This window comes from Plodia interpunctella, chromosome 25 (genome assembly GCF_027563975.2).
Source record: "Plodia interpunctella isolate USDA-ARS_2022_Savannah chromosome 25, ilPloInte3.2, whole genome shotgun sequence".
Lineage (NCBI taxonomy): Eukaryota > Metazoa > Arthropoda > Insecta > Lepidoptera > Pyralidae > Plodia > Plodia interpunctella.
Genome location: NC_071318.1, coordinates 6,176,441 through 6,195,852, shown reverse-complemented (window position 1 = coordinate 6,195,852; position 19,412 = coordinate 6,176,441). Strand labels below are relative to the sequence as shown.

The window sequence follows — 19,412 nt, the reverse complement described above, 5'->3', positions numbered from 1 at the left end:
AAAATAAAATTTAATTTGTTTAAAATTATTGTCTAATATTGTGTTTACAAACGTGATTATGAGAACATAACACATACATAATAGAAAATATTTACTGCTGAGAGGAAATGCCGATTTTATATATTATAAAATACATATATATATATATATATATATATATCGCATTAGGTCTGTACCGATCTTAAAGGTGTTTACGTCAGCATTATCCATTACGTCTTAACCCAGCCGAGTTCTCTCAACCAACCCTCTCAATTATACGTATACTGTTACTTAATTATTATCAAGCTTATCTCCTTAGATATGTAACCTGTAATTATAAATGTGGATGGCTACCTCGGCGGCACAAGTGGTAAAGTGCTCGCCTCTGAACCGAGAGGTCCCGGGTTCGATCCCCGGTCGGGTCATGATGGAAAATGATCTTTTTCTGACTGGCCCGGGTCTTGAATGTTTATCTATATATGTATTTGTTATAAAATATAGCATCGTTGAGTTCGTATCCCATAACACAAGTCTCGATCTTACTTTGTGGTTAACTCAATCTGTGTGATTTGTACTAATAAAAAAAAAAAAAGGTGGAGCGAAAGAACTCACTAAGAGTGGGTCACACCAGTCAACTTTAACGTTGACTTTAACATGTGCAGAAGAACGCAAAGTACGCCATGTTGTTTAAACGTCAGCGGCGCGCAGGTCAACGTTAAAGTAGACTGGACAATTTACCCTGAAACTCCCACAATTTGAAGCTCCAAATGGACTCGCGCCAAATATACTCGATAACTTGTTATTATAATTAATCATTTGTTTGTAATTTCAATTATTTCTATACGAATATTAAATAGTTTTCATTTGGAACCTTTTTTCATCATTCACATTCAGATCCTAAGAATACAATATGCTGAAGGTGACAATTGAAAAATTACAAAAAATGGCGCCTAAATATACTAATGTCAGTTTTAATGTTATACACGTAGATTCTTCAAAAATGGCGCCTAAATTTTGACAAGTCCTTCTGGATGTTATAAATCTATACGTTCATTAACTATTGCCAGAATTGGAAGAACGATAAACATACACGGCGTCTGTGTTGATATCGCGTTTCGCTCGATCAATCATTGTAACTAATATTACCAAAGCGAAATATTGGCGTAAAGGATAAAATAGGGGGCTGTTTTACTTTCTATCTGTATCCTTACATATTATAAAACAAAGTTCTCTACCGCGTCCGTTTGTCTGTTCGCGATAAACACAAAAACTACTGTACGCATTTTCACCTATAGATAGAGTGATTCCTGAGGAACGTTTTGAGGTATAATTTATTACGTTTTTACCCGAGCGAAGCCGGGACGGCCCGCTAGTAAAGTTATATTTACAAAAATATTATAGGGTTTCTAATATCTCAGATATTTAACCTTATTCAGACCTCGATTTAATCTATTCACTGCTATAAATAAATATATTAGTACAAATCACACAAATCGAGCTAGCCCCAAAGTAAGTTCTAGACTTGTGTTATGGGATACTGACTCAACGATCCTATATTTTATAACATTTATAAAGTCCGGGCCAATCAGAAAAAGATCAGTTTCCGTCTTGACCCGGCCGGGAATCGAACTCGGGACCTCACGTTTCAGAACAAGCAACGTTTTACCATCGAGGTCGTCAAAATATGGTCGCTATAAAAATATGGTCGTTTATAACTTTATTATTCTGATAAAATGGCATCAAATCTCAAAATAGCCATTTCGTATCGAGTATGTGTCTTCCAGATGGTCCATGATAGCCGTATGCGTCGTATCCAACAGTCAAAACATGGCTGTGCATCAAGCAAATTTAGTCTTCCTTCCAGTACTATGCATTGATATACTATACTCGTAAACTATCTTAGCTATAGAACGTATGCTTCACGCGCAACAGACAAAAGTTCGCGTTGTCGTGTCTAGTTTAGTGACAGCTGAGAATCAGCGGTTGCACAGCTTTGTCTCAGCAACACCGAGCTGAGCTATAATGAATTTGTTTCTGTTGCACACTTTGCATGTAACATTACGTTAAGGTTTATACAAGTATAGTATTATAAAACAATGTCGTCGTTTGGAGCGTCTGTTTGTACTTTGAAGTCAAAAGAGGTATGTTGATTCATTGATTTGAAAACAGTGGTGGGAAAGGAGATAGATAGAATGTAAAAATTGTCTGTACAATTTTTACATTTATATACTGAAATAAACATGTTATGATCTATAAAAAAAAATACCTTTTTTCTATTCATCGTATAATCTTCTTCTTCTATTTTCTTTCTTCAGATAAAATATTGCTAAATCTGTCGTTTCGTCATCGTTATAATATTTTACTCAGCTATGGAAGTGACTCCTAACTTCTGTCCACATGTACGATCTTAGAATTTAAATTCGAACGTCTATTGCATACATAAATGATCCATGATCGTGATACTGGAAGCAATCGCCGAAAACATTTATTATTTACTAGGCGATGCCTGCGGTTACTTTTAGAAGAATATTCCCAATAGTTTTATCCTCCGACACTTTTGCTGTTGTGGGAATTTTGAAAAAAAAAAACCTTTTTAATTTTTGAGATTTATTGACTGTGAACCCGACATGAAAAATGTTTGCTAGTTTGTTACCTCACACTTTATCTACTGAACAAATCTTCTTGAAATTTCACATATCTGTAGTCGCCGGAGTATGAAGAAGGGCAACCAAAAAGTACTAAATTCCTGTGGGATTTACTATAAATGACTCTGCAATTATTCCCACTGACAAACACAGAAGATTGCCGAAGTACATCTGGAACAGACACGCTTTTCCCATGGCCCGTAGTGTTGGGAGAACAAACAATATTCTATACAACCGAATCCTAAAATAAATATCAGATTTGTTCAGTCCTATTCCACTTTTTCGATTTCATTTAATATCTACGATAACTGTTAAAAGTGACATTCGTAAAATATTGCAAGAATCTCTGAACTGTCCCCGTGAGACATTGACGCGGGCGAAGCCGCGGGAAAAGCTAGTTTTAAATAAAACAAGCATTAATTCCCTCATTGGACTTCCAGTTGGTTTTTTATAAAGGTAGACGGTATTTAAAACCGTTAAATATCTCTCTCCTTCTCGCGTGCTCCCGTTTACATTCGAGCAGTGAGGCGAAAAGCCTCCGTGTAAAAAATACTAACACAACCTGCCCAACCAACCGCCATTGGGAATGGTATTGTTGCCTATCACCTGCCAAGTTCAAATTCAAAATTCAAATCATTTATTCAGAAATTAGAATTTCACAGGCACTTTTTCACGTCATTTTTTATATTAAATAGTTATTTCTCACAAACTACAAACTACTGGCATTTCGGAACGACCACTGTTGTGAAGAAATGCCGAAAGAAACTCATTTGAACGGTGTTGGTCCCTATGATGCCAGACCATACCATTATTGTTTCTTATAATGTTTTTTTTTCTAATAATATATAAAAGTACATAACCAAAGACATGTATCAACCATGTAATTGTCCGACATCCGCTGGAGGATTGAGTGTGAGTGAGTGCTCACAAATATTTTTAGTAGCTGCAGATTGTTTTATCAATCTGGATGGATATGTAAAGCTAGCACTGAATGAACGAATGAAACTTGAATGCAATAAATCCTAAACTCAACTAATATTGTAAATGCGAAAGTAAGTTTGTTTATTACGTCTTCACGTTCTATCTACTCAACCAATCTTCTTGATATTTTGCATTGCATTTGAAGTATGGGGAAGGACATAGGGTTTAATTACGCGGGCAAAGCCGCGGGCATAAGCTAATTATTACCATGTTTCGAGTCGATACGTCAAGTCTTGCTCATAAAGTTCTTTTTTTTTTAGTTTCTACATAGTGGCAACCCTATGCAAGTTTATTATTACACAGAACTTCACATTCTTCCCTCGACGTCAATTTGAAGCGACCGTGGACGGACAGGATAGGAACGGAATAGTTTTAAACTGAGAGCACCGCTATGTTACGGTCGTCAATTTAGATTCAGTGGAATGGGCAGGTGGACAGAATGGACACACGATAGTCGTGTAAAAAAAGTTTTGTACAAAAATTTCATTTATGCCACAAGCGTTTTAATGTCGTCACGTAGATCTTATTTTAAACAGTTGAGGAGCTGCCTCTTTGGGAGCCGATCCTGTAAAAAATAATATATTAAATTTGCCTGAAACGCCATAATATTATCAGATACCGTTCACAAAGATTTGTAATCTTAAGTGACTTTTGAACATAGATAAATCCTATCTGCCATATATAAACAAAACTATATTGCCAATTTGTTGATACTAATTTTAAACTAGCTGTTGAGTGGGGCTTTGCTCACGGCTAAGAGTAACTTAAGTCACTCTCTAACTCTCTTGCTCCAGTGGTTAATGGAAGCCATAGTGGTCCAGGGGTGAAGACCATCAGCTTGAGATCGAAAGTTAACAGGTTCGAATGCCACATGAGTTTGTTTACAGTATGACTCATAATAGTAGTTTTTATATAGGAATTTTGTTATACAGGGTGCAATAAAATACCTATATACGAAGTGATAAAATATGGTTATGTTATTAATGCGAATATCTGTCTGTTCCGCTTTCACGGCTAAACCGTTGGACTGATTTTGATAAAATTTGGTACCTATGCATGTCAATCAAAGGCTACTTTTTCAAGAATCAACCCCCAATTGACTATGATAGGGGTTGAAATTTTGTATGAAAATCATGTCTGTTCCTCGTTCGCAAAAAACACACGCGGACGAAGACGCGAGCAAAATCTAGTTTCCTATAATCAAAGTGTCAAGTTAATATAAACATTCTACCTAACGCTCGTTATATAAGTGTTAATATTAACTTAAAACTTCGCATAGAGGATCTATTCATGAGATCTATCCAAGGAACCTGTCTTACCTTAGTTTATAGGTATTTTATTAGGTTCCCTATTTTTATACAAACAATTTTATGTCATAATTTAATATGGCAATTTAATTTGGCACAATGTTTTAGGCACAATTTTTTTACGCATACCTACCATGAGCATAACAATTTTTAAGCATAATATTCTAAGGCATATTGGCGGCTTATGGGTGACCCAAGGGCCGCCCCGCCGCACCCTTACCTACTGCTACACTATTGCTTTATGCAAATCAAAATTATGGTAAAATACATTAGCCTAAACTATAATTATGCTTACTGAAAAGGTATGACAAAAAACTAATATGTCAAAATATTATTATGTCAAAGAAATATATGCCTAATTCGTTATGCTAAATTAAATTAGGATAATAAATGTATGCTAATAAAAGGGGATCCTATTTCGTTACATCCTATATACACGAATATATCTTAACTACTCAACTACCAATGTCTTGATAATCTTTATCATATTTATACTTAGATTATTATCAAGTCATAACATTCGTCGTTTATCATTAAACTGTGAAGGTCATTATGAAACTGCGTCTGCTGTTAGTTCTGCTTGTGAGTTTACAATGTCAAAGTAGAGTGTTTACACGGTGCAAGTTAGCAGTGGAGTTGATTAACACAAAGATAATTTCGAAGACTTTTCTTGGAACCTGTAAGTTTTCATTTATACCGCTGCTTCGCATGCTTGGCGGACGCACGAAGTAAATAACATGTTATTGTTCACATCTCGGGTTCTAAGCAACGTATCACGAAGTAACCTATACCAGATTTTAAGTTAGATCATCCACATGGAAACCGCATTCAATTTCATCCAGTAGATTTTGCGTGAACGCAACAGACAGAAATAATAAAAAAAATATTGGCCATTCGAGTCATAAAGATGCCCCGAAATTATTTTCCATTAATATTTCCTATGTATACAGATCGACATAGTTTATAATATAAATAAATAAAATATAGATCTAAACAGTAGCATAATATGGAGATAGACAGACATATTATGTCGCTCTCCAGCCTCGATCCAAAGTTCTGTTTTGACGTGCAAAATAGACAATCAAACATACTTTATACTATACATATATAAAGATATATGGATATTAATCTATAAACGAGTAATATTTCGAAAATTGTTATAATATTTAAAGCAAATAAAACATTTGAAAAAGAAATAATTTCTTGAAAACAAAATTTATTAGACCAATTTCATTAGAAATAACACAAAATTCGCTTAGTTAGAATGAAACCGACTTAACTCAAAAAATCTTTAAATTGACTTAAGGTCATCGAACGACTCTACACATCGTATTCTATCGCATAATGAATCAGAAACTGCCCCAACTGTGTTAGAAGAGTACGAACGCTCTATTTTGGTCGCTTTCTAACTGAGCGCCGAGGGCTCCAGGGTCGGAACGTCAACGCCCCTTTTGGTGATATTTCCGCAACCGCAAGCGCAACACGTTGACCGAACGCAAATAAAGTGACCGATTGACGCTTGAGACATTTTCATTCCAAAAAAGGGTAAGAATTAAATTGACCTAATAGGTTTTAACTCGTTATTCTTCCGAATATTGTCATAATATATACGACTTATTCGCACTTACGTCACTTTATTACTAAAATTGTTTTGTATGTCATGACTTAACGATAAATAAGACACTTTTCTACAAAACTTTTCTAATGTTCTTTGTCCTATTATGGATTAAATCACTTTTATATTAAAACTGCTATTGTTAATACCGTCCTTATAGGATTTCAGTCGATTTTATACTAATAGTGGCATAAGCTTTTTATTTTAGGTCATAAGATTTTTTTTGTTATTCCTGAAAGATAAAACGGAGAACGCTCATGATTTTGGAAAATGATAGAAAAAGAAAGAATGTGGACGAAGAAGTAAATTAACAAAAGCAGCAGGTAAGCATACTTCGTTTTATATTTCCTGAAAATATTTAAGTTCCGGTTTTGTTTAGATTATCATTATGTCATTTTTCCTCACTTAAAGTCTTTTGTGAAACGTATTTTATGTGTTCTATCACTTTTACTGATATTGAGCATGTTGGTGTATTAAAACATCGGTAAGTAGGTATACCTACTCATATGTGACTTGTCAAGGTTAGCGCGGGTTTAAGGTTGGTGGAGGTTGGAAGTAGAGTAAGCATAAAAACACGAATTGAATGGTTAATATTGAGAGCATAACATAATTTATTATTAACACATATTTTTGAGATTTGGTTTGCTGCTTTTGATGACATGCACTCTATTTTTTGCTTTTTCAGGAAACACAATTTAATATAAAAAACATTTCCCCGAATGCGTCGTTTGATAAAAACACGCCAGTTCTTGAAAATCATGCATGAAGAACCTTACCGTTTGAATCTAATAGAGCCTGTAACTATTTATTTATTTAAGTATTTATTTTTAGAATGCGTTGCCAGAAATTATTAGAAGTATGTATAATACTAATTTAAACTATTTTTTCAAAATCTAAGATCATTAATCACCTCTGTAAACATTTTAGCTGAAGAATCTATCTGAGACTGAATACAATTATTAATCTGTACCACAAGTAACAGTTAGGAGTACCCTGTAATAGACTGACAAAGACAATAGTGACTGCTTATCGTGCAGTAACACTTATCAATGAGCCTAAAAGGGACCCAGATAGGTATCTGGTGAGGTAAATAAAAGTACCACTTTTCGAAGTTTCTCTTTCTTAAACTCGATCGATTCTCTAGCTACAAATGAACCACCACTTCATTCCTCAGTTAACTTCTTAGCTATCCAAGAACCTAAACATATATACATATAAGCCATATGTATATATGTTTAGGTTCTTGGATCAGAATCATCAACAAGAACATTTCATCAGAATCATCAACAAGAACATAAAAATTCAGGAAGTGATTTTATTTCCCAGTCTTTAATATCAACTGATACAGAACCACAACCCTCAGGCAGCGGCTGCTCAGGACAGAATAAAAATAAATATATAACGTCATTTTATGCATTATATAATAGCGAAATTTCACATTGGGTCAATAATAAATAAATATCTTATTACTGGGCACACGCAAAATTAGGACGATAATGTTCACTCCCTCATTGAAAAATAAATAAAAAAAACTTAAAATCGAGCCCAATTTGTCCACCTTATCGATATATAAATATTATAAGCTTAATTAAGAGCTCTAAAAATTGGGACACCTCTCAAGGTTCAGCATTTTTCTTTAGCTATGAGCTATGATACTATGTTAGATTTGAAAGCTTTGCAAAACGAGTGGGGCTACAATTTCAATGAGGACAATGATGACAAGGAGCAGATTTTGTGGGGTGATGTAAAATACGCGTTTTAAGGTTTGTCTAAAATGAACCTTTTGTATTTTATTATAAGACCAGTTATACTGAAGACAAAAGACTAGCGCGTCAACATGAGAAACAAAAGGAAGAAGATGCCTTGTGTTGAAAGTGTTTCGAGAAAACTGAAGTTATCGGAAAATACAAGAAAAGGTCTTATGGAGTTAAGAAAAACATTAATACCTAATTATTATGTATATTATTATCACAATCTTAGGAATATTAGGTACTATGAGTTTATTTTGATACAAATTGTTACTGCTGTACAGGTGTAACATTACCTTCGATATAGCCGAAACCCATGTCATCTCCCTATTAATATGAACATTTTCCCCCAAGAATCCATACCTGGAATCAATAGTTTCCGAGATAATGAAGTTGGATTGATTTTTTTTTTTGCAAATTTATATAATTTATCATGTAACCGTCATTTCATCCAAAGAAACCTCATAAAAATATTAAAGAATTCCCTATCTAAACTAACGCTAAAATTTAAAACGTGCAATGAACAGTGCCCTTCGCATCGCCGCATAGCGCTTTCACTATAGCGATACACACACACAAACTAACGGCTCATAGCTGATTCGTGCGTGAGCGATTGATACGATGCCGCAATGTTCACTTATTTTGATTATTTATTATTATTTTTATATTGTTTTTTTTTTATTTTTCCCTGTCAAATGATTATTCTGAAGTCACTTTAATTGGGGTACCCTATGCATACCTAACGGCTATGACGGAGGTAGTGGTATACCTTGTATATGCCAAATGCAGGCAGGCAGAACTCTGAACAATACTATAAAATATGTTATTATTTCAATACAATAAATAACTTGAACACAAACTTGGGTTTTATTATTAAATAGTTTTTATCAAAATGACTTATTAGTAAACAACTTAATCTTATTTTAATACAAAAATGACATATTACTCAAAATGCCACACATAAATTTTAAGTTATTAAAATGAAACTGACCTAATTCATATTAAGTCAAACTCTTATAGAATAAGTTCGGTCAAAGGGTGACCTTATAGTGACTAGTTTTTGAAAATCGTTATTTTAAAATATTATTTATCAAAATAATTTGAAAAAAAGACAATTATTATCAAGCCTAATAGTTAATGAAACCATGTCAAACATAAAAAGACAATTAACATACTTCGTTTCAGAAATATACTTTTACTTATGAAAAAATTAATAAACATGAAATCTTATTTTGCGATTTCCCAAAAAGTTGAGATTTTGAATTAAGTCACTTTCGTTCTAAAGCAGCGAATTATAGTTATACAAAGACCTAGTACAATAAATTTAAATAAATCACCTAATAAACTAAAAAATATGTTTCTTTTTAAAATAAAGTGCATATTATACTACTTCAAAATTATCTAAAATCAGTAATTACTTGACATTAAAAACCAGTTTCTAACAAATTGCAACCCTTGAGATAACAATCAGTGGTTGTAAACTTGGAAATATCGTAATTTGATGCAAATTTGTACTTTTAATATGCTATAATCACGACAATGTGAAATTGTATGATTAAAACTTGTTGCATTTTTGTTACTAAATCATTTAAACCCGAAGGGGCAAGGAATATATGAACTTTCTTTATCACTGGGGTCAGGTAAAATCTTTAAAAAATTAAATGAATACAAATAGATTATTTTTACAAATGCCAACTAGTAGTATACATATAATAAAATAGTAAAAAAAAGTTGTGTCTGTACATTGAATATATTATTTCCTAAAACTTTAGGGCGATGTAGAAACAGTAGTAGAATAAAAATTTTAAGAAAAGTCCGTTTGTCCGTTTGTCCGTTTGTCCGTTTGTCCGTTTGTCCGTTTGTCCGTTTGTCCGTTTGTCCGTTTGTCCGTTTGTCCGTTTGTCCGTTTGTCCGTTTGTCCGTTTGTCCGTTTGTCCGTTTGTCCGTTTGTCCGTTTGTCCGTTTGTCCGTTTGTCCGTTTGTCCGTTTGTCCGTTTGTCCGTTTGTCCGTTTGTCCGTTTGTCCGTTTGTCCGTTTGTCCGTTTGTCCGTTTGTCCGTTTGTCCGTTTGTCCGTTTGTCCGTTTGTCCGTTTGTCCGTTTGTCCGTTTGTCCGTTTGTCCGTTTGTCCGTTTGTCCGTTTGTCCGTTTGTCCGTTTGTCCGTTTGTCCGTTTGTCCGTTTGTCCGTTTGTCCGTTTGTCCGTTTGTCCGTTTGTCCGTTTGTCCGTTTGTCCGTTTGTCCGTTTGTCCGTTTGTCCGTTTGTCCGTTTGTCCGTTTGTCCGTTTGTCCGTTTGTCCGTTTGTCCGTTTGTCCGTTTGTCCGTTTGTCCGTTTGTCCGTTTGTCCGTTTGTCCGTTTGTCCGTTTGTCCGTTTGTCCGTTTGTATCTTCGGAACTACTAGACGGCTTTGAATGAAACATTTTTGGTTATAGCTATTAAGCCTGGGCAACATACAGGGTATAAATGATTTTGAAAACTGGAACACTAATGGCACATCTAAACTATAGGAAATGACGCCTTCACAAAAGTTGTTCAGCCTGATGAGTATTTTTTATTACGATATAAAAATCAAAGATCTGGACACCTAATGGAGACCCATGGTGGTGCAGCTAAACAATAGGAAATATAGACTGACACCCTAATAAAAGTTGTTCAGTCTGTTGAGCATGTTTTATTGAGGTATAAAAATCAAAGATCTAGAACACCTGATGCAGACCCATGATGGTCCAACTAAACTATGGCAAGTAAAGAAATAACGCCTTAACAAAAGTTGTTCAGTATGATGAGCATTTCCTGTTGAAGTATAAAAATCGAAGATCTGGAACACCTGAAGAAGAGTCATAACAGTTCAGCTAAACTATAGGAAATAAAGATTTTCAGTGAATCTTTATAAGTAACTAGATGTTGCCCGGGGCTTCGTACCCGTGGGAATTTTGACATAACATATAGCCTATAGCAATCTTGGATAAAGTACCTTTCTAATGGTGAAATAATTTTTGAAATCGGTTGGATAGTTTCGGAGATTGCCCACCTCAAACATACAAATTCACAAACGCTTATCTCTTTATAATAATATTATAGATAATAAAAATATCTGTCATTAGGATGTTGAATAATTAATTGTGTTGTAAAAAATAATGTTTATTCATTTTCCTAATGTACTAACATTAATTAATTACGATAAAATTAATAAAAGTCGGTAAATTAGGAAAAAATACTTGTTACTAAAAATACTACTTTTACCTTTAAGTCCTTATTGTCTCATAACAGATAAATATATTTTAGGGGTCTGCCTGATAGAGAAAGTTAGTAAAAGGGACACAAGCTTGTTTATTGAAACGCCGAGCCAAAGGAAGTTTTATGGATTGTATCAGGTACATAATTCTTTTATGATTAGTACTCAATACTATTGCTCTTGAAGCTTGAACAGGTGATGGTGTAACGGTTAACACACCCGCCTGTGAACCGAAATGTCACAAATTCTTATTCTACTCTTACCACATGAGTTTTCGTCTGACTCATGCATACATATATATACAGGTATATATATTTTCCTTTCATCAGCACTTGATCACAATCATAATATGTTTCAGTATACCTTTTGACCATGTACTTTAATGTGTACTTACATTGTTATATTACTGATTAAAAAATAATACATAAATTTATATTAAAAAAATGGTAAGCCCTTCTGGCATAATAGGGACCAACACTGTTTGAATGAGTTTCTTTCGGCATTTCTTCTCAGCAGTGGTCGTTCCGAAATGCTAGTAGTTTGTAGCTTTGGTAAACATCATTTAATTTAGAATATGACGTGAAAAAGTGCCTGTCAAGGCCTAATTTCTGAATAAATGATTTGATTTTGATTTTGATTCATGCGTAGTTGTTTTATCGTCCATCACTTGTGAAGCAAAACATAGTGAGGAAACCAGCACTCTAATTAATCAATTAGAGTGCTGGTTTCTACAAGTTGATAATCATCAACTTGTGTGTGAAACGGAGAAGGCAATGGAAACCACTCCATTAATAGTGCCAAGAATGTCGTTGTGTATTTCTTTCTATGTAACGATCGCGATCCTCAGCCATGAGGAAATCGACTATAAAGAAGATTTTTACTTTTATTTTTTTAACATATCCAGCCGTATTGGAATTTTCGAGAAAGCACGGAAAATTATCAAGTAACAACATTCTCGGAAATTCTTTAGAATATTTCAGTTACATATATAATTCAATTCAATTCATTTATTGCTTTTTACAATGTACAGTAAAGGTAATTCAGTAAATTTGTCACCTCAGTCATTATAATCAAACATTACGATACACAATTTAGAAGGATTCTTCAATGAGAAATGTCTCTTGTATGCTTCCCTTTTCTTAATTTGATAACACAGCCTGTTACTTATGTAATTTAATGTAATTTATGTATTTTTTTATTGCGAGAAAATAGTATTGTTCGACATAGTTACATATAAAGTTGTCATTTTTCAGATCCCTCAGAAATGGTGTAAAGAAAAGAAACGGGGTGGAGAGTGTAACGTAGCATGCGAATGTATGTACAGGTATTTCGTTAAGCTTTATTTTCATTACTACGAAGTAGATTGTCTAATTAGACACTTCTAGTCAGTCATGTTGAAATTATGCCATTATTTGTATCAATATGTGAATGAGTCTTGGTAAGGTCAGATTTTTATTTGCTGATATAATTAGCTAATAAAACGATCTACCTAACCTAACCTAACCAACTTCTTTGCGGTTGGCCTATGTCCATCAGTGGACTGAATGAGGCAGTAGTGAAGTAATAACGATTATATGAATTAAAATTTTAATTTTAATTTAATTCAAGTAATAAAAAACTTCCAGCGTTACTCGATGATGACATAATAGACGACACCCAATGCGCTTCGTTGATCGCTGAACGAGAGGGGTTCAAGTACTGGCCCCAGTGGAACACCAGATGCAAAAATGATGATTTTATCACCCAGGAGATTTATAAGTAAGATTTTGATATAATTTATTTTTTCTTGTAATATGAGAAATCGATTGTGTAATAAATATATATTTTTGCCATACATTAAAATAATTAAAAGTTGGGAATAAAAAAGACGTGTACATCAAAAGCCTATCTGAAATCAAAGTAATACCACTTAACTATGTAATTTGTTAATGTCGTACAATTAATTCTAGTAGGTATCTAATTTTTCATATTTTACACAATCCTGTGTATAATATATAAAATATATACGAGTAACTTGAGTTCGACTACCTATAGTGTTATCTGTGTTTGTTATTCTGTTAAAAAAAAACACAAGTGAATATTCGTATCAAGTTAGTGTTGAATTACTCCGATTGATTAAATCCAAATTAATAAAGACTTGGTGAGGCATTAATACAAGAAGGATTCTAAAATATAGCTTTTTTCAGGTGTCCAGATCTAAAAATAGGCCGATCGAGTCCCGAAAGAGTCCAAGAAGTGACATACACGCATTGGATCCAGAAGTTTACGAATCGCAACGATTTTCGATCTTATTATTACGGGCCATGGAATCTAATGTGATTATGTCAATTGTTTGAATACGGTTGAATTTTAATAAGATTTTGAACATTAATTTGTTACACGTTACAAATTTTAAAATATCGCAAAATGCCTAATATATATTTTCAATAATAAATCTATGACATGTGACTGGCTCGAATTATTTCATCTAAAATGCATATATCCTTAAACGAGATGAATGAAGGATAACGACGAACATAGTTGCAGTCGTGAGTAATATATTTCTTTGTTTGATTGTTTCAAAATCACAATCAAATCATTTATACAGAAACTAGGCCTTCACAGGCATTTTTTCACGTCATATTCTAAATTAAATGATGTTTACCAAAGCTACAAACTACTAGCATTTCGGAATTTCAACTACTATGTTGGAGGTTTCACAAAAACACCGACAATTTACTTTTATTTTCTGTGCTGTTACGACTTTAACCAACAATAAATAACTCGAGTTTTATATATTTTTTTTAGATGAACTCGTGTAATTTGTATTTATTTACATAAGCTGCAAAAATAAGAACTATATTAATCGGGTTAGTTTAATCTCCGTAACTAGATTGACCTAGAACTTGACCGTGAGAGTGTCAGGCAACAAGTTTGGGGATTAGCATGAAATATTACAGCGCTAAGGGTTATGTCGAGAGTGTGTGTAACGTTAATCTTATCTAATACAGTTTTGGGCAATGGTCAGTCTGATAATAGACATTTTCAGGTCTCAGCTTGTGTATTGCTTTATTTATTTAAAAACTCATTTAGGCAAAAATTGGTAGTTATAAAAGTGGTTAGATAGATAAACACTTTATTGCGCCATTCACAACGGAGTTATAAGTTACAACAAAATATTCAAACATAATGAGTGCAAAGGTGGACTTATCGATAATACAATTTCTTCCGGCCAACCTTAACCTTACGGTTACGTTATGGTTACGTCAAATATATTTAGAAATTAGATATTAACATGAACTTATTCACATCTATTCACATACGTTCGCATACATAGTTCTGAAATATTGTACAAACATTTAGTTTGGATGACAATGCATTATTTTGATAACCATGACCTGATAGTGCACCCAGGTACGGCTCCGAACGATGTTTCGGCCTAGCAACCCTGTCACTATTTAATCTCAACTCCACCCAACTCACCATACAGTTAAAAGTAGCGAGTTTCGCAATTTTTGGCCCTGTTCACCCCGCAAGGGATAAGGATGTGACACTGTATCTGTTTTATTTCTTTCAAGTTCCAAAATCTGTCCGGTATATTCATAGACGGTTAAGAGTTTGACACAGATCTTATCTGTTTTTATTTCCTCCCCTAGAGCACGTTTCGAACTTTGTAGTCTCGGAAGTTGTTTAGATTTATCTCAGTTTTATTGAGCAGGTTAGCTTTGTTTTATCAATCCTATTACTTTATAGCCGGGGTCTATTCTCGGAAAGCGATGTCTCCTAGTTCAATAATCTACACTAATAATAGTGAAAGCCTAAGTAGTCTCATATAGTTTAGTATCCTCAAACGAACTGTAATTAATTTATATCTTATTTGTTTTTGCCTTCAATTTTACAGACATAATTTTCATACAAACTTTCCCCCCTTTATAGAAATTAGGGGTTGATTTTTGAAAAAAAAAAGTTGCTTATGTTTCTTTAACTACATATATGCCAAGCCTCTCCTTTTTGTTTCCAACCTGTTCTATTAGTCACAGTATCAAGGCAGTTCTTCAAGTGTCTGTAAATAACATCTATAATGTTAAGTCATAGGGATCGAGTATGTCATGCACACAGACGACCTCGGTGACGCAGTGGTAAAGTTAAAGTGCTCGCCTCTGAACCGAGAGGACCCGGGTTCGATCCCCGGTCGGGTCATGATGGAAAATGATCTTTTTCTGATTGGCCCGGGTCTTGGATGTTTATCTATACGTATTTCTTATAAAATATAGTACAAAGTAGCCTATATTCTAATCCAGGCCACATTTTTGTGTTATAAAAAATTTACAAATTTGGCCCTTCTTCAATTTTAATTTAGTTTTTTAATTATCCTACGGGAACCGGACCATTTACCGGGATCTAAGTTGTTAGCCCGGTATATAAGGTACCGACGTACCAAATTTCAAGCAAATCGGTCCAGTAGATTTCTAGCGATGCACGTTACGTTCAGGCAGACAGACAGACAAAAATTTCTAAAACTATATTTTTGTTATCATCTATATCAATAACTAAGTATATTCCAACCAATGTACAAATTTGACCTTTCTTTAATTTTATTATATGTGTTGAGTATTGATATTGATTGATTGAAATAAAAAAGATGATATAAACAAAATGCGGGAAATAACTGGATCTTTATCCAGTTATTTCCCGCTTCCAAACCTTTCTGTCCTCAGCTATCTTTATAGCTGAGGACAGAAAGGTTTGGAAGAATATGGAAGAGGTCTTTACCCTACAGAGGGGTTTCTATAAATCTTGGTTTACGAAAAAAAAATGTACAGTGAACAATGTAAATGTTTATGGAAAATAAAGAGGCTTTAGTTATTGATTGATTGATATTGATGATGATTTATTGTTTTTTTTTTCTATGATGTAGGTTTATAGGTATAAATTGACCTTTTATTATTTTTTTTCTTTATATACCTACCTATCCAATATGATTATTCTAGGTCAACAGAAAGTATCAAAATTTCAAAACGAATACATTTGCGCCGAATCAATCATAATATCAATTAATCGCGTTATTTTTTTCACACCTGAAAAAGTAGTTATCCTATATGTCCTGTAAGTTCGTCTCTATTTTTTTAAGTACCTACGGAACCCTGACAATAAAATACTTAAAATGAAACATCTCCACAACAGAAATCTCAAGATATCTATAAATAATAAGACTCCATCGCATCGAAAGTTTACACCACTCCCGCGCTGGGAACTAGTCGGGAACGAGTTCTTTGAGTAATTCCATTTAGTTGTGTATCTGTTTGTTCGGATTTATTTTATTTATAAACCCCCTCGTACAAAATGTAGTGTTTATTAGCTCAAAATTTAGCTCTCAATTAATTTCGCGATAAAATTTGTCTACACGGTGCTTTTTCAGGCTCTACTAAGTCGTACAGAACAAAGAAATCATTTCATTGTAATAACATTGCATGTTTAGGTTACAATCTTAGTAACAATCATCCTAATTTACATGCATAATTTTCGTATATTTACGAAGGTTGCAAATAACGACTTTCTTGGCAATATTAATAGAATTGCTTTCACTAGATGATAAATGATCGACTAAAGTGCAGGTTTCCTCACGATGTTTTCATTCATCGGAAGTAAGTTGTGGTCTATGAAACTATATATGAATCAGATTGGTATACAAACTCACGTGGTAGGATTCAAACCTGTGACCTTTCGGTTCACATGCGGGCGTCTTAACGACCACCACCGCTTAAATATTTCCACATAGTCCATCGTAAAAGCATAGAACGCAAAAGACGTTAGACTGGCGCTATGGCTCCACATTCATCCTGATTCTACTTCTGTTGAGAAGCTCCATTCGGACAGACAGGCACACCACGGCGACACGGACAGAAATAGACTCCGGTCTGGTGTTGGGAGACGTCAGGAAAACCGGGAGAAGTAGTGCTTCGCTAACCACAATCTGTGCAACTTTGTTCTCCAGCCATTGGCTTAACAACAGTCATGTCCTAACTGTCCCACTTCTCGGAGGAACTCCACAAGGCTATTCATCATTTCAGAACATCGTTCTTGTCTCTGGAGTTTCTTCCATCTCTCTCTATCCTCAGCCATTGTTTTGACCTCCTTATACGACATCAATCTTGCTCCCTCCTTTATGTGATCCATTTAAGCCTTTCTTGGGTTTCCTTTACCTCTTTTCGCAGCTTAATTTTGCCTTCTATTAGGTTTTTAATCAGATTATCATGTCGCACAAGGCGGTCAAACATTTTTCCACGCCTCAGCTTTATAACTTTTAATAAAGTTCTGTTTTTATTTACTAGGTGTAATACTTCTATAGGCTTATTAACAAAGCATTAATAGTGACCACATGCCGGTGTCATATTTACTCGACTCGAAAAGAAGATTTTCTTTATTCTGAACATTTTAAAAGTATAAATCGTTGCTAAAACTATCAGTCTCGGAGAAATATCAAACATTATGCTAACTGAACTTTATGAAATGGGAAACTTCACAACAACCGGACGGCAATTCTTTGTTCTGTACTTATAAAGTTTTAAGTACATCGATCTAGGAGTTATCTTGAAACGAATTAGGTTTTTAAGTTATGCTTGGTTAGCATTTTTAGTAAATTTTAGGTTAGGTTTTTTCAATTGAGACAAGTAGAGGAAAGTTATATGCTTATACTATGAAGATTTTGGTGATAATCGTTTTCGGTTTAGTAGACTATAATACTTTGCAATGAGTTCCTTTATCTATCTATAGAAATTTGGAAAGAGGACTTTTTAGTTTTAGCTAGAAAACAAAATAAATTGGTAGAAATTGGTGATGGTGGCGCTAGTGTGCAGTTATGTATCACCTGAGGCCGTCCGAGTTCTTTAACCCCTGATACTGTCTACTCCGTAAAGTATAAAAACGTGTCACTGTATCTATTACAGAATAAAAATTAAACTAAGTATATAATTGTTACAAACTATGACAAAACGCCGACGTAAATTTCAGGAATCATCGTTACAACCCCTAAGAGGTAAGTTTAAGGGTTATGAGGTTTAAACTATACATACAAGTCCCGGGGCTATCACATAATTTGGGACGAGTAAGGGAGAGGCCTCGTTAGCGAAAATGGAAGCGTTTCACGGTGAACATTCTTAACTGTGTCGAAATAAATACATACATACATACAGTCCGCCATTGTACTTGCTTTATTATATTAATTTTGCCTACATATTTTTGAAAATATTTAATTTGTAAGTTTTTAGTATAAGTTTATTTTTTTAATAATTAGATAGATATTAGATATTACTAGATGACTAGCTGCACCCCGGGGCTTCGCTCCCGTGGGAATTTCGGGATAATAAGTACCTAATGTTTTATCCCAGGTTATATTCTACCCGTGTAATAAATTTCATAACAATCCGTCCGTGAAAGAGTAACAAACATACACATTCATTCACATTAACTTTCGCATTTATAATGCTAACAGGAAATGTAAATTCAAATAAATATTTTTGTGCAATAAAATAATTACAAACAACAAATATTAACACGCCTGATTCCCATGGGAGTTTAGAGGAAGCGAGTGAAATTTGTAGTAGGATCGTGGCAAGTGGTGATGCCTACGGGAAACACGCGTGCCGAATTTAGTGTTTTTAACTCTAGGATTGCAAATTTAGGTTTCCCTTCGAGGACTGTTTTCCGCAATTAGGCCTCTTGTCTGGGCTCTTTCTGCGTGCGGAGTCGCTGATCATCAGCCCAGCTAGGAGCTGGGCTGGCTGGAATGATCAGCGAAATATTAGGATGTCATTTAATAAATTGGCCGAATTGTTAAAGCTGGCATTTTTTTCTGCTTTGAAACAGAAACATAGTTACAATGCTAACAAAACCCTGCTTAGTTAGAAAAATAATAATACAAATA

General features: G+C 34.1%; 1 protein-coding gene across 1 annotated transcript; it reads left to right on the top strand.

The window, feature by feature from the left end:
* Positions 1 to 5,425: 5,425 nt before the first annotated feature.
* Positions 5,426 to 13,957, top strand: LOC128680878 (lysozyme c-1-like). Its single transcript, XM_053764348.1, has 5 exons — positions 5,426 to 5,591; positions 11,560 to 11,648; positions 12,763 to 12,823; positions 13,135 to 13,267; positions 13,696 to 13,957. Exons 1-5 carry the CDS (start codon positions 5,465 to 5,467, stop codon positions 13,826 to 13,828), a joined length of 543 nt encoding a protein of 180 aa, XP_053620323.1. The 5' UTR covers positions 5,426 to 5,464; the 3' UTR covers positions 13,829 to 13,957.
* Positions 13,958 to 19,412: the final 5,455 nt, after the last annotated feature.